Source organism: Chiloscyllium plagiosum, chromosome 1 (assembly GCF_004010195.1).
Source record: "Chiloscyllium plagiosum isolate BGI_BamShark_2017 chromosome 1, ASM401019v2, whole genome shotgun sequence".
Lineage (NCBI taxonomy): Eukaryota > Metazoa > Chordata > Chondrichthyes > Orectolobiformes > Hemiscylliidae > Chiloscyllium > Chiloscyllium plagiosum.
Window position 1 is genome coordinate 26,030,539 of NC_057710.1, and position 13,207 is coordinate 26,043,745.

The following is a 13,207-nucleotide window of genomic DNA, read 5'->3' on the forward strand; positions in this document are numbered from 1 at the left end:
GGCAAAAGCCCTTCATCAGGAATACAGATAGAGAGATAGTTTCCTCATTTCCCCTTCCCCCACCCCACCCCAGTTCCAAACTTCCAGCTCAGCATTATCCCCATGACTTGTCCTACCTGCCTATCTTCTTTTCCACCTATGCAGTCCACCCTCCGCTCTGACCTATCATCTTCATCCCAGCCCATCCACCCATTTAACTCTTTGCTACCTTCCCCCACCTTCCCCACTCACCTATTGTACTCTTTGCTACTTCGTCCTCTCATTTATCTCTCCACCCTTGAGGCACTCTGCCTGTATTCCTGATGAAGGGCTTTTGCCTGAAACGTCGATTTTACTGGTCCTCGGATGCTGCCTGAACTGCTGTACTTTTCCAGCACCACTAATCCAGAATGTGGATATTTCCTAATCAGCCTTTTTAGAAATGTTATTAAACATTCATAGAACAGGTGGATCTTGAACTCCGGCTTCCTGGCTCAGAGCTACAGACACTACCACTGTACCACAGAAACACTACTGAAGCTATGCTCAACTGATACCCCTGTTAATGCCCATGTACATTTTAACCCAATTCACACAAATCTCCAAACTTCTCAAACCAGAAAATATAAAATCTCCAACAAGCTGCCCCAGGGTGAACAAGTTGTTTTAAGTCAATCTTGTTGACTTAAACACCAGATTAGAGTGATTGCAGTACCCCAAATGGAAATACAGAAGATTTTATGAGACAAAGTGGTGACACACTCTATGCAGGTGAAAAACAAGGAACATTGTGTTTCCCACCCCAACTATCTGTGCGCAGTGGCGTGGAAGATGAATTAATTTCACATAATAACAAACTTGCATTTGTATAGCTCCTTTCATGCTCTCAGGACGTCTCAAAGATCTTTACAGCAATCTTTTTTGAAGTGTAGTCATTGCTGTCCTATAGGTAAACTCAGTCAAACTGCACACAGCAGGGTCCTACAAACAGCAAAATGAAATAACTTTATCGATGTTGCTTGAGGGAAAATGGTTAGCCACGGAAATTACTGGGTATGGGTGTTTAATAAAAATCTGTCCTTATACAAGGACAGATTTTCAATGTCGGTAAGAAAAAATGAGATATCCAAAAAGAAGCCACATATGGTGGAGCAACAGTGGATGAGAGTTGTGCTTGATAAAAGGCAAATCTTGAACTTACAGGTGCTCTTAGCTTCGAGACATCCGAAAGAACTTTGTGGTTAATGAACTACTTCCAACATTAAGAAATAACTGGATTAGAAGCAGTTTAGATAAATTGCTGGGGACAAGCAACGAAGAATATTTGATGAAGAAATGTGCAACAAGTTGGGCCTGTATCTACTGCAGTTCAGAAGAATGAATGATGATCGTCTTGTAATATACAAGATACTGTTGGGAATTCACAAACCTCGCGCTGAAAGGATTGTTCCCTTTGGGAGAAAGGCTAAAAGGAGGCCATAGGGCAACATAAAAAATATGGCATCACCCACTACAGAGAAGGAAATTTTCTTCTTTCGAAGGAGTAATAACTCTGTGCAATTCTCTTGTCCACATAGCAGTGAAGGGTGAGTTGAATGGATTTAAAGGCTTTAGGAGATAGGCAGAAAAACTAAATTAAGGCCACAAACAGATCATTTTACCAAACAGCAGAACACACTCAAGGAGTTGAATGACCTATTCCTAGTTCATATGTGCATTAGTTGCAATATTGCCGAAATAATGAGTATAGTAGATGCGTGCACAGCAAAGCCTGCAAAGTGCATGGAGATAAATTGCGAATTAATGTGCTTCAGTTGTGCTGGTTAAGGGATGAAATTTGGCCATCACACTGGTTGAGTTTTTTTTAAAAGAACCTTTTCTTTAAAGTACCACGTAAGCACCTGAATATGCAAATGGTGCAATATCTCATCTGAAAAATATCCTGAATTAGAGTACTGGACTGAATTTGGCAGTTTTACTTTGCACCTGGCTACTATTACCAAGTTAAGATGGAGTAATGCAAGCTAGACCTTTCTGTTTCTATCTCAGGCGACCGAATCAACACGGACATCTACTACAAACCAACCGACTCCCACAGCTACCTGGACTACACCTCCTCCCATCCTGCCCCCTGTAAAAACGCCATCCCATTCTCCCAATTCCTTCGTCTCCGCCGCATCTGCTCCCAGGAGGACCAGTTCAAAATACGTACAACACAGATGGCCTCCTTCTTCAAGGACCGCATTTCTGTCTTTGTTCACTCCTTTCCTCAGCAATATTTTGTGTTTGATTTTGTCTACTTTCTGTGGTTTTATTTACCCTAATGAAGAAGAGCATATCTTCTCAACATCACAACTATTGATCTCACCCTGCTTGGCTGTTGTATGGAACCCCCTACGTGTTAACCCCTTAAAGCCAAATACATAACAATATTGTCAAATTTGATGGAATTTTAATGCATTTACTTTAGGGGAAATTTGGCATGTTAATATGCTGCAGTTTTTCTTATCTGCGATGTTTTGTGTTATGTTGCTGAAAATATTACTGATGAAATACTTAGCAGTTGTAGTAAAATCATGCGTATACTTAGGATGAAGAAGATTATGAGTACCACATATGCTTGGTCCAGTTCTTGTTGGATTCATTTGGATATCAAAGTTGAAACTTTATTGCTGGAACAGCACAGCAGGTCAGGCAGCATCCAGGGAACAGGAGATTCGACGTTTCGGGCACAGGCCCTTCTTCAGGAATGAGCAGAGAGTGTTCAGCAGGAGAAGATAAAAGGTAGGGAGGAGGGACTTGGAGGAGGGGCGTTGGAAATGTGATAGGTGGAAAGAGGTCAAGGTGAGGGTGATAGGTCGGAGTAGGGTGGAGGCGGAGAGGTCAAGAAGAAGACATTTCCAACTCCCCTCCTCCAAGTCCCTCCTCCCTACCTTTTATCTTCTCCTGCTGAACACTCTCTGCTCATTCCTGAAGAAGGGCCTGTGCCCGAAACGTCGAATCTCCTGTTCCCTGGATGCTGCCTGACCTGCTGTGCTGTTCCAGCAATAAAGTTTCAACTTTGATCTCCAGCATCTGCAGACCTCACTTTCTCCTCCTATATATTAACTCAACTAAACAAAAATACTGATCAAGTAAACGAGAGAGAGCAATTTGGGTCATCTACATCATCTCTTCGTCAAAAACTATAATTCCATAGTTCCAAAAGAAAACACCCTACCACTTGAAGGGGTTCCAGTTTTATGGCCTCACTACCTAATGCATATTCAGAACAATTTTCCATTATTTGTTGTTTGGAAATCTTAAATTTGCAATTCATTATATTGTGCCTGCATACACTTGTTGCATATTTGCGTTGCACATGCTACAGAATTAGAGACGTTAAGAAAGTTTCTCTTTAACTTCAATGATTGGAAATGAATGCGATAGTCAACAACTGATTCAGTGGAGCATTGTACATTTTCAGCATCCGACTTCAGATCTAAAAGGGTTGATCTTTTAATTTCTCCCACCGGCTTCCTCTATCTGATCTGATTGCAGTTTTGCATTCTTCAGGCACCTTGATGAGAATTTGCTCCAAGAGGCAGACTCATTGCAGTTGGACGTTAGAGTAAATGAAGCAGAAGAAATGGCTTGACTGCTTTAAGACCTTCTGTTCAGCTACAGGAGACTCAGACCTCTCAGTTGCAATGCCTATCCTGTTTGAAGAACAAATGGAAACATACGAGAAATATATGCCAGGTCTAAGAGTTAGATGTGGAGTGAGAAACAGAGTTAATTTTCAGGTCATGACAAGATCTGGAAGGGCAATTTTATTTCTCTCTCCATAGGTGCAGTCAGCCCTGCTGAATATTTCTAGCACTTTTTATTTCAGAATTCTAATGTCTAATTTTTTTTTAGAAGGGCTTATCCACACATAGCCATCTCTTCGCGGATCCACTGATCCAAGAGGCCAGACTATACATTTGGTTCTCAACCAAACAAAAGCTTGGAGGAGTACTATGGCAGACACTACTACAATACTATGATGCATACAATTTTGTCTACGTGTAAATGTTTCATGTTTCCTTTGGCAAAGGTTACATACAGTTCTATTGGGGTACAGACAATGTTGCAGGCCAATACCCTGCTAATGCTTACTTCTGGGTGAAAACCAGAGGAAGATCTCTTCTATAGTTTAGAGATTTAGCAACACCACCCAATATTTATTTTGCTTTGTACATAGCTGTCCAAAATTAGACACAGGAATTATGTGGGGCTTGAAACATGAAATTTTCTTTCTCCTCAGATGCTGCCAGACCTGCTGAGTGTTTCCATCACTTCCTGTTTTTACTTCAGACATGGTTTGCTTCTAGCTTCTCTTCATCATTCACTGAATAAGTCTGTTATTCGCTTTTTCTAGAGGGTAAAGCACCTCGTACTTCATTCAATTTCATCTCCCACTTGGGAAAATTTAAGTTATTCTTTAGTTCCTTGGTTGTTTCAGTAGACTTCACTCCTTCCTCTCCCAGCCACCACCTCAGTCTCATTTATTAATATGACTAACTTGGGTTCTGATTCCTGGTCATTCACATGGATTCAAAACAGTAGAGGCAACAATTTCTCCAGGTCATCATCATTCCACATTACTTGCAGGTTTCACCTCAGATGCCCACACATTTACTTAAAGAGCGCTCTAGCAGAACTTCATTCAGGTTTTGTGGCAGGACATGTATACTATTCAAAGAGCTCTTTGATAAATTGAGGAAGTACTCTAACAAGTTCTCCCCACCTTCAATGTTTTCCTCAATTGTAGTTGCTTTTGTATATATATATTTTTTTTTTACATATTTACATTGGGTGACAAACAAAAAAGAAACTTTTGACTTTGACTATACCTAAATGGCTCCGATTCATGCACATCTAAGGCTGCTCCTCGTATTCTTCCTTCCTTCAAAGCCTGAGCCAGTGCCTTTTCATCGACAAGACCACCCCGGGCAGCATTTACCAGAAATGCACCCTGCCTCATCTAAAGACGAAAAACAAAATATAAAGTTAAGCCTGGGGCAACTTACATCATCGTCTGATGGCTAATACAAGGAAGGGAAACACATCAAGTAGAAACATTTTGAAAATGAGCCTCGAATAATGTTTCATGATCTGTCATTTTAGTCAATGTCATTTACACATTTAATTGACCAAAGCAGAACAACAGATCCAGCGTATGAATGCCTCCAGAGGGACAGAAATATTATCATCTACAAATGAAGCAGCGTGCAGATCTCATTAGTGTTAAGAGTTATTTGCAAACATTTGAAAACAAAACAACTGGTCGTTAATTATACTATTTGAGATCTCACCGCACTCCATTTTTTGTTTTCAGTTAAAATTGCTTCAATTCTTTCAGTAATTAAGTTTATTGCTAGTTGCATCTTTTTAGGCCAAGATTTCAACCATTTGACAATATTACTGAGGCATTTGTGAAGACAGTAAATGTGAACTATTACTTCGATTCCTTTGCTTAGCTTATTTTAGTGGAACATTCCAACCAGATTGCTTTGTAATCACATATGTAGGAATAAAAAGTGGAACTGAAAGCATTCTACATATAGTCTTCAACACATGTGAATCCAGAATATAAAACAAAATGTTAATTTGGGTCAGCAAAATTAACAATTAGTATGTCACAATCTGACATTATCATTGTTGAACATTCAGAATGTGCTGTCAACACGAGCAGTCCTTCAGCATCCAATGAGTAAGTTATTTCAAGCTATTAAGTTTGCTGCACTATCAAACCCGAGGCCCACACAAGAGAAATTAAAAAGAAAATATACACCTATCCACTTCTCTCCAAAATGCAGATTAAGTAAAGGCACAGAAGACCAATTCAGCTAAGGTATGTTTACAAGGTGCTACAAAGGACGCTGCTAAATAAGGTAAGAGACCATGGTGTTAGGGTCAGGGTTACGGCCCGGATAGGGAGTTGGCCGACTGGCAGAAGACAGACAGTGGGGACACAGGGGTCTTTTTCAGGATGACAGCTGATGTCTACTGGAGTTCCACAGGGGTCAGTGTTGGGATCACAATGTTCATGTTATACGTTAATGATCAGGAACTGAAGGAATTGCTGCTAAGTTTGCAGATGACAGAAAGATTAGTGGAAGGACAGGTAGTGTTGAAGAAGTGGGGCAGCTGCAGAAGGACTCGAGCAGGTGAGGAGAGTGGGCAGAGACGTAGCAGATTGAAGACAATGTGGGAAAATTTGAGGTTATGCACCTTAGTCCGAAGAAGAGGTATAGTCTATGTTCTAAATGCGAAAAGGCTTCAGAAATCTGAAGCACAAAGGACCGTGGGGGATCTGGTTCAGGATTCTCTTAAGGTTGGCATACAAATTCAGATGGCAGTTAGGAAGGCAAATGTAACGTTAGCAATCATTTCAAGAGGTCTACAATGCAAGAGTAGAAATGTACTGCTGAAGCTTCTGGTCAGACCACATTTGGAACATAGTGAGCAATTTTGAATTGCATTTTTATGGAAGGATGTGCTGGGATTGAAGAGACCCAAAGGAGGTTTATAAGAATGATCCCTGGGAATGAAGGGCATGTCACAGGAGGAGTTGAGGACTCTGAGTCAGTACTTAATGAAGTTCAGAAGGCCAAGAGGGAACACAGAATACTGAAGAGCCTAGATAGAGTTGATATTTTCACTAGCAGGAGAGGCTAGGATCACAGGACACAGCCTCAGAATAAAGGGATGTCCCTTTAGAACTGAGATGAACAGAAGTTTCTTCAGCCAGAAGATGGTTAATCTGTGGAATTCATTGCCTTAGAGGGCTGTGGAGTCCAAGTCTTTCAGTGTATTTAAGACAGAGATAGATAGGTTCTTGATTAAAAAGGGGATCAAAGGTTAAGGGAAGAAGGCAGGAGAATGGGGCAGAGTGACACATCAGCCGATTCAACAGGTTGAACGGCCTAATTCTGCTCCTATATCTTATGATCTGCATAGGAATAATAACTGAAACATTCATCACTGTACCAGCTATGCTCATGCGCACCGTCCCTAATTTTTGCACTCAATGTATGTCATGATGGGTACCTCACTAATTTGATCTCATGATTTTGGGACCACATCAAAACTGTAGATGTTTTTAAATTGTTCTACATGAAAGAAGAAAAAAATCACAAATATACCTGCTTGATCGTGAAATCATTAATAAGATGGTGGTTGTGTTCATTCAGGCTGCAATGCAGGGACACACAGTCACTGTGAAAGAGGAGATCTTGTAAAGTGTTCACTCGCTGAAGACCCAATGCACGTTCAATACCATCTGAGAGGTATGGGTCATAGAAAATTACATTAAAACCAAATGCTTTTGCACGCAGTGCTAATGCTTGACCAACGCGACCTAAAAAAAACAGAAAGAATAGCCATGAGATCATCAGGGCAACTACTTATACACAGCACTAGGATTTCTATTATGACAGGGCTAAAGTGAGGACTTGCAGATGCTGGAAATCAGAGTCTAGATTAGAGTGATGCTGGAAAAACACAGCAGGTCAGGTAGCATCTGAAGAGTAGGAAAATCTACGTTTCGGGATGAAGGGCTTTTGCCCGAAACATTGATTTTCCTACTCCTCGGACACTGCCTGACCTTTCTATTATGACACACTGCTTTAACTTGCCAGTCTAAAACCTCAGTAATTTTACCCTTTCAATAAAAGCTACTGCTTCAATGCCTCCCTCCAAGCCTGATCATTCTACAGCACCAAGAGGGTGGGTTAATGACTTAAAGGGATGGAGAAGCCCAAAGATTTTTTAAAAATGATTGCACAGGAGCCAAAAGAGAGGGAATAAATGCCTATACTAGATCTTTTCCAATCGTGAAAAGAATGCTGAAGCCTTTGTAAGAATGAAAACTTAGGCTCAATACCACCTTTAGTCAGGCAGTGATGCAGACACCAAACACTTCCATGTGGTGAGTGGGGAACAGGAACCCAGTAGCAAGGTGGAGACCTGGAAGGAATACTGGAGCTTACAGTTGTAACTTTTTTTGTTGGGCTTTAGGGGTAAATTAACCACATTTGTATTGAAATAAGCTTCTAAAAGGAATCTAAGCTGCAGGACATGTTTTAAAATGGGGTTTTCAACTGCTCATGTGGAAGTTGAGCAGCAAATCAAACTGGTTGGACTGAACAGTCTATTTCATAATAGTTGCATATATTGTAACGGTTTGAAACAGCAGCCATTGACTCATAAGACAAAAATACCTTAGTCTTGACACACATTAAGACCCATTTTCTGTTTTATTTCTTGCATCCATCTCACCTAGTCCAATAATACCAAGTGTCTCCCCTCGAATTCGGGCAGCTCCTGAAGCTATGTCTCGTATCTGTTCAACGCTCTGCACTCTTGTGCCTTCCCGCAAAGCTTGGTGGAGCCAGGTGGTCCGTCTATACAGGTTCAAAATATGACACATTGTAGAGTCTGCTGTCTCCTCTACAGAGGCTGCTGGGACATTACACACTGCTATACCTAAAATCAGTACATACAATTCTCAAGTCAATTCACAAAAATCAAGCCAAATGCCATATAAATTAATTGCAATTTAGATGCAAATTGCACAACATTGCCATAAATAAATAACTCTAAGTAATCCATTAAAGACTTCTTTGGCAAAACTGTAAAATATCCCTCCTGGAATAAAAGCAGAAACTGGTGGAAGTACACATCATGTCAGGTGAGCTGAGAAGGGCGAAACAGATGGTTTGGATGGGTGCGGGGGTTAAATCCCCTAAAAGTGACAAGTCTGGGGCCTGATATCATTCTTTTCTATTCTGAGTTTCACTCAGGTTGACGCGAAGGCGAGTAAAGAATCTTGTTGCCGTTTTGTTATGTATTTAAAAATGTCATCAAGCTGTTTCAATAAACAATTCTGGCTTTCAACAGCTAATGCAGCTATTGCCTGAGGCTGCTACTCACAGCACATGCTCTCAGAGACTGTGCCCACTAAACGACAGGCAATTGCTAACTTTTTGTAATAATATGGAGGTGCTGGTTGGACAAGGTGAAAAATCACACGACACTAGGTTATAGTCCAACAGGTTTATTTGAAAACACAAGCTCTCGGCCCCTCGCTCCTTCTTCGGGTATCAGTGGGGCTTGGAAAGCTTGTATCTTCAACTAAACCTGTTGGACGATAACCTGGTAACATATTAGTTTTTAAACGTTTGGTAAGACACTTCACCTGACTAGTACTTCATTCACCTTAAACTATTCTCCCTCACTGGCAGCCTTTGTCCTTCTGGGTGCTACAATTCACAGGTTTGGAATGTGCTGTCAAAGCTGGCTTGGGTTAGGGAATGGAAGAACCATTATGGTTCTTAATGGACTTAAAAGATCCTTCAGGTTTGATTTAGATAGATTATATACAGCTGTTTTGCACCAGTCTCTAATATGGAAATAGAATGAGACATCAAGAATATATGGAGTAGGTCGCTAGTTCAGTGGTAATGTCACGGGATTAGCTATCCAGCCAACCAGTCCAAATCTCACCATAGCAGCTAGTGGAATTTATATTACAGTCATAAATATGGAACTGAAGTCTAGTCTCAGTTAAGGCAACCATGATGTTGCAAAAAAATTCACCTAGTTCACTGATATCATTTAAGGAAATGAATCTACATTCCTACTTGGTCTGGACTGCACGCAACTGTATGATCCACAGCAATGTGATTAACTCTTAACTGCCCTCTGAAATGGCCTTAGTGCTGCTCAAAGTGTGATCAGGAAGTGGTAACAAGTCCTGACCTTGCCAATAAAATTCTCTCAAATACAGTCCTGATTAGATTAAGAGATCTCAAAATAAATCAAGAGGATGGTTCTGACAAACACTCTTGGTACCTTTGACAAATCATAGCAAGGCTTTAATTTTCTGTGAATTTACATTATCTAAAAATGACACTGCCCTTCCATTACATCCATTGTAATAATAACAAGTCTAATTGATAGTGCTCTTTGCCATACCTAAATCTCCAGCTGATTTTATGTCAATGTTATCAAAACCACTGCCAATTCTGACAATTATTCGAAGTGCTTTGAATTTCTCCAGATCTTCTCTTGTTAAAGTGATTGTGTGATACATCAATGCACCCACGGCTTCATTTAGTACCTAGGCAAAGAAGGAGAACAGTTTAGCAAGACTTTTCTCTTTGTGTTAAACAATTTGTTTCAGGTTAGAGGAATGGAAGTCTTTTTGAATGCATGGGTACAGATATGTTAAACACTTTACCAAAGGGGTTTGTTCTTTTACAGGAATATGTGGCTCCTGTGATACTCCAGTCTGTTGGAGGTGATACCAATGGTAAAGCAGAAGAGATGTGGGAAGCTGTGCAGAATGTACTCTTGCATTTTTGTTTTAGTTGTAGCTTTGAAGTGTTCCTGGCTAGACCAGCATTTAATTCTCAGCCCCCTGTCCTGAAGGTGACGGTGCTGAGCTGCCTTTGAACTGTAGTGGCCCATCAAGGGTTGGGACACCTGGGACAGCGCTGTTAGGGAGGGAATTCAAGCACTTGACTCAGTGACCTTTTAACAATGGATGATGTAAAACGTGGATGGGAACTTGAGGGGGTTGCCGATCTCATGCATTTACTGGCTTTGACCTTTTGAGTGACAGAATTAACAATTGGAAGTTATCCAATGAGCTGTAAATTGTTGCACATATTCTAGATGGCACTTGCTACTGATTTTGCACATTGATAGTTAAGCTGGTGGGCAGGGTATCAATAAAGTGGGTTGTTTTATCCTGTAAATATTGGTGTATTCACTCAGGGGTATTGAACTTCCCAAGTATGGTTGGAACTGCACTGATCCAGCCAAGTGGAGAATATTCCATCACTCCTGACTTGTGTCCTGTACGTAGTGGACAATCTTTGGGGAGACAGGAATAGAGTTACTCACCACAGAATTCTCAGATCTGATTTGTTTTGTAGTCACATTATTAGACTGCTCCAGATGTCACTTATAAGCCCAGTGTTACGCGGTGTCAAAACCTACGTAAGAATGGGTACCACTCCTGGGCACTTGAGCAGATCATAAAATGCTCAGAACAAATGAACACACCCTCTGGAACTATTTAAATTTTAACCAGCAAATAAAGCTATCAATGTGTGCAAGAGCACTGAGACTTGGAGCTCCTTCCCAGCATCTTCGGTTTTATTTCTTGAGCATCTATGACAGCAGCTTCACGAATTGCATGAAAAAGTGCATTAAGTTCCCCGTCACTTTATGATATTAAACAGAATGCGAAAATGAATTGAAAGCTTGTCTCTAAAACAATCAAAATACTTGTAATAATCAGAGAACCGGCTGGACTGATGTCTAGGTGTTTTGGCACTTCCAAATATTGATGCAATTTACAAGTTCCAGGAACTGCTCCTTTTCACATTAGCTCCAAGAGACCAGAAGAAAATCTGCACTGAGTATTCTTCCCTAGCTTTTAAATTATTCATGATTTTTTAAATGCAGAACACGTGAGCTGCTAAAATCTGTTAGTTTTCTTTTAATGATAAATTTACAGAATGCAAGAGGTTAGGTTTCAAAGTGCATGCAAAGAAATAAAAATGACATCATTCTCAAAGAAGTGAAATAATTATTACTGTACAGTTGTGCAGAGGTTGATCCCATTATTATGGTCTAAAATATTATTTTTATATGCCACATGTAAATGTTGACCCCTATTTAATCAGAGAATCGAAGTCCAACATTTTCAGAAGCAGTACATTTCTGGAGATATTAATAACTTAATTTCATTGTAAGTACATTACTGAAAATAAGTAGCCATAAATAATGCTCAAAACATTTATGGTGTTTACATTTTGTTTTTATTTTAACAAATAATTAAAATTACCAGGTTATTAATGAAAAACTGCTGTGATTATTAACTACTTCACATTGTTGGTTTTTACTTGATTCTATTACAACTATATTTGTATTATTTTACACCTTGGTCTCAAGTCAAGCACACATGTCAACCTCATGAAAACCTCTAGTAAAAAGGTGACTGTGCATCTTTGGGCCTTCAAAAGAAAATGGTCTTGTGATGTGTACTTTTACACCAGTATTTACGGTGCTTGGAATACATGTATTGTACTACAGATCTGGTGCTGCAGATGAAGGAATAATTTGCATAGATAAACTTCACCAACAAAACTGAAGAACAAGCTGACCTGTGGTCAGTGACGTATTAAATGTCTCCACCAGGACTCCAACAATTTCTTCCCTTGCCTCCCACAGAAGCCTGGGTTACATCTCATCAGGCTCTGGGGATCTATGTATCTGTAGGCCCATTGAAACGTCTGATACCTTCTCCTTATTAATGTTAAGTCGCTCTAGAACCTCACCACCCCAACCAATATCCCAGGTTACAATGTCGTTTTCGTGTATGATTATAAAGAAGCATTTAAGTTTTCACTCACATCCTCTAGCTCTAAACACAGGTTGCTCCTTTGGTCTGTAATGAGAGAGAGTCAGAGAGTCACGCAGCATGAAACAGACCATTCGGTCCAACTTGCCCATGCCAATCACTCTTTCCCTGGTAACCCTCTTACGCTCAACATATGTACATAGAGCAAGTGTTGTGCAAGTAAGTGGTCGCACCAGGTCATGAGTGTGAAACAGCGTAAGTGTGTGTGAGCGAGAGCATGAGTGTGTGGGTGTGAGTGTGTGAGCAAGCGTGTGAAAGAACAGCATAAATATCAAATTTGAGGAAATACAGATTAGTGCCAGCTTCAAACAAAAAACCCCAACACGTGTAAACGTTTTGGAGTGGTGCGTTTTGAGGAAGAAAAGGCAATCTGATTACTGGAGTGGTGGAAAGGGAGACAAGAAAAGTCTTGATCCGGGTGAGAGTGGGTATGCCCGTATGAAGAGGGAAAATCACCTTCAATGGGAAGAGGATATGGGAGCGATGGGCATTTAGACAGCTCTCTGAGTACTTTTGCAACAAAAACGTGATATGAATAGAGTAGAATTTTCTACAAATTCACATGGCCTTAAGAAATACCCATTTTTTTCCCCCATCCTCTTCCCATTGAAGAGAATTTTCTCTTTCTACAGACATTCTTCTGAAATATTAATATGAAATTTAACTTTGAGATCCAAAGTCAATTATTTTGGATTAGTATCCAATCACCTCTGCTGCCATCATCTTGTCACTGACAAAACACTCAGTTGTAGACTGAGAATGGAC

The 13,207-nt window shown here is 40.3% G+C and overlaps 1 protein-coding gene across 11 annotated transcripts in view; it reads right to left on the minus strand.

Annotated features, from left to right (window-relative positions):
* LOC122558562 (C-terminal-binding protein 1) overlaps nucleotides 1–13,207 on the minus strand; it is a 310,239-nt gene that overhangs the window by 31,911 nt on the left and 265,121 nt on the right. For all 11 annotated transcript variants that reach the window (XM_043707682.1, XM_043707416.1, XM_043707592.1 and 8 more), the window contains 4 exons: nucleotides 9,985–10,129; nucleotides 8,287–8,493; nucleotides 7,152–7,366; nucleotides 4,857–4,987 (listed from right to left, as the gene is read on the minus strand). In XM_043707682.1, coding sequence (XP_043563617.1) covers nucleotides 4,857–4,987; nucleotides 7,152–7,366; nucleotides 8,287–8,493; nucleotides 9,985–10,129 — 698 coding nt within the window. The remainder of the gene's footprint in view (nucleotides 1–4,856; nucleotides 4,988–7,151; nucleotides 7,367–8,286; nucleotides 8,494–9,984; nucleotides 10,130–13,207) is intronic.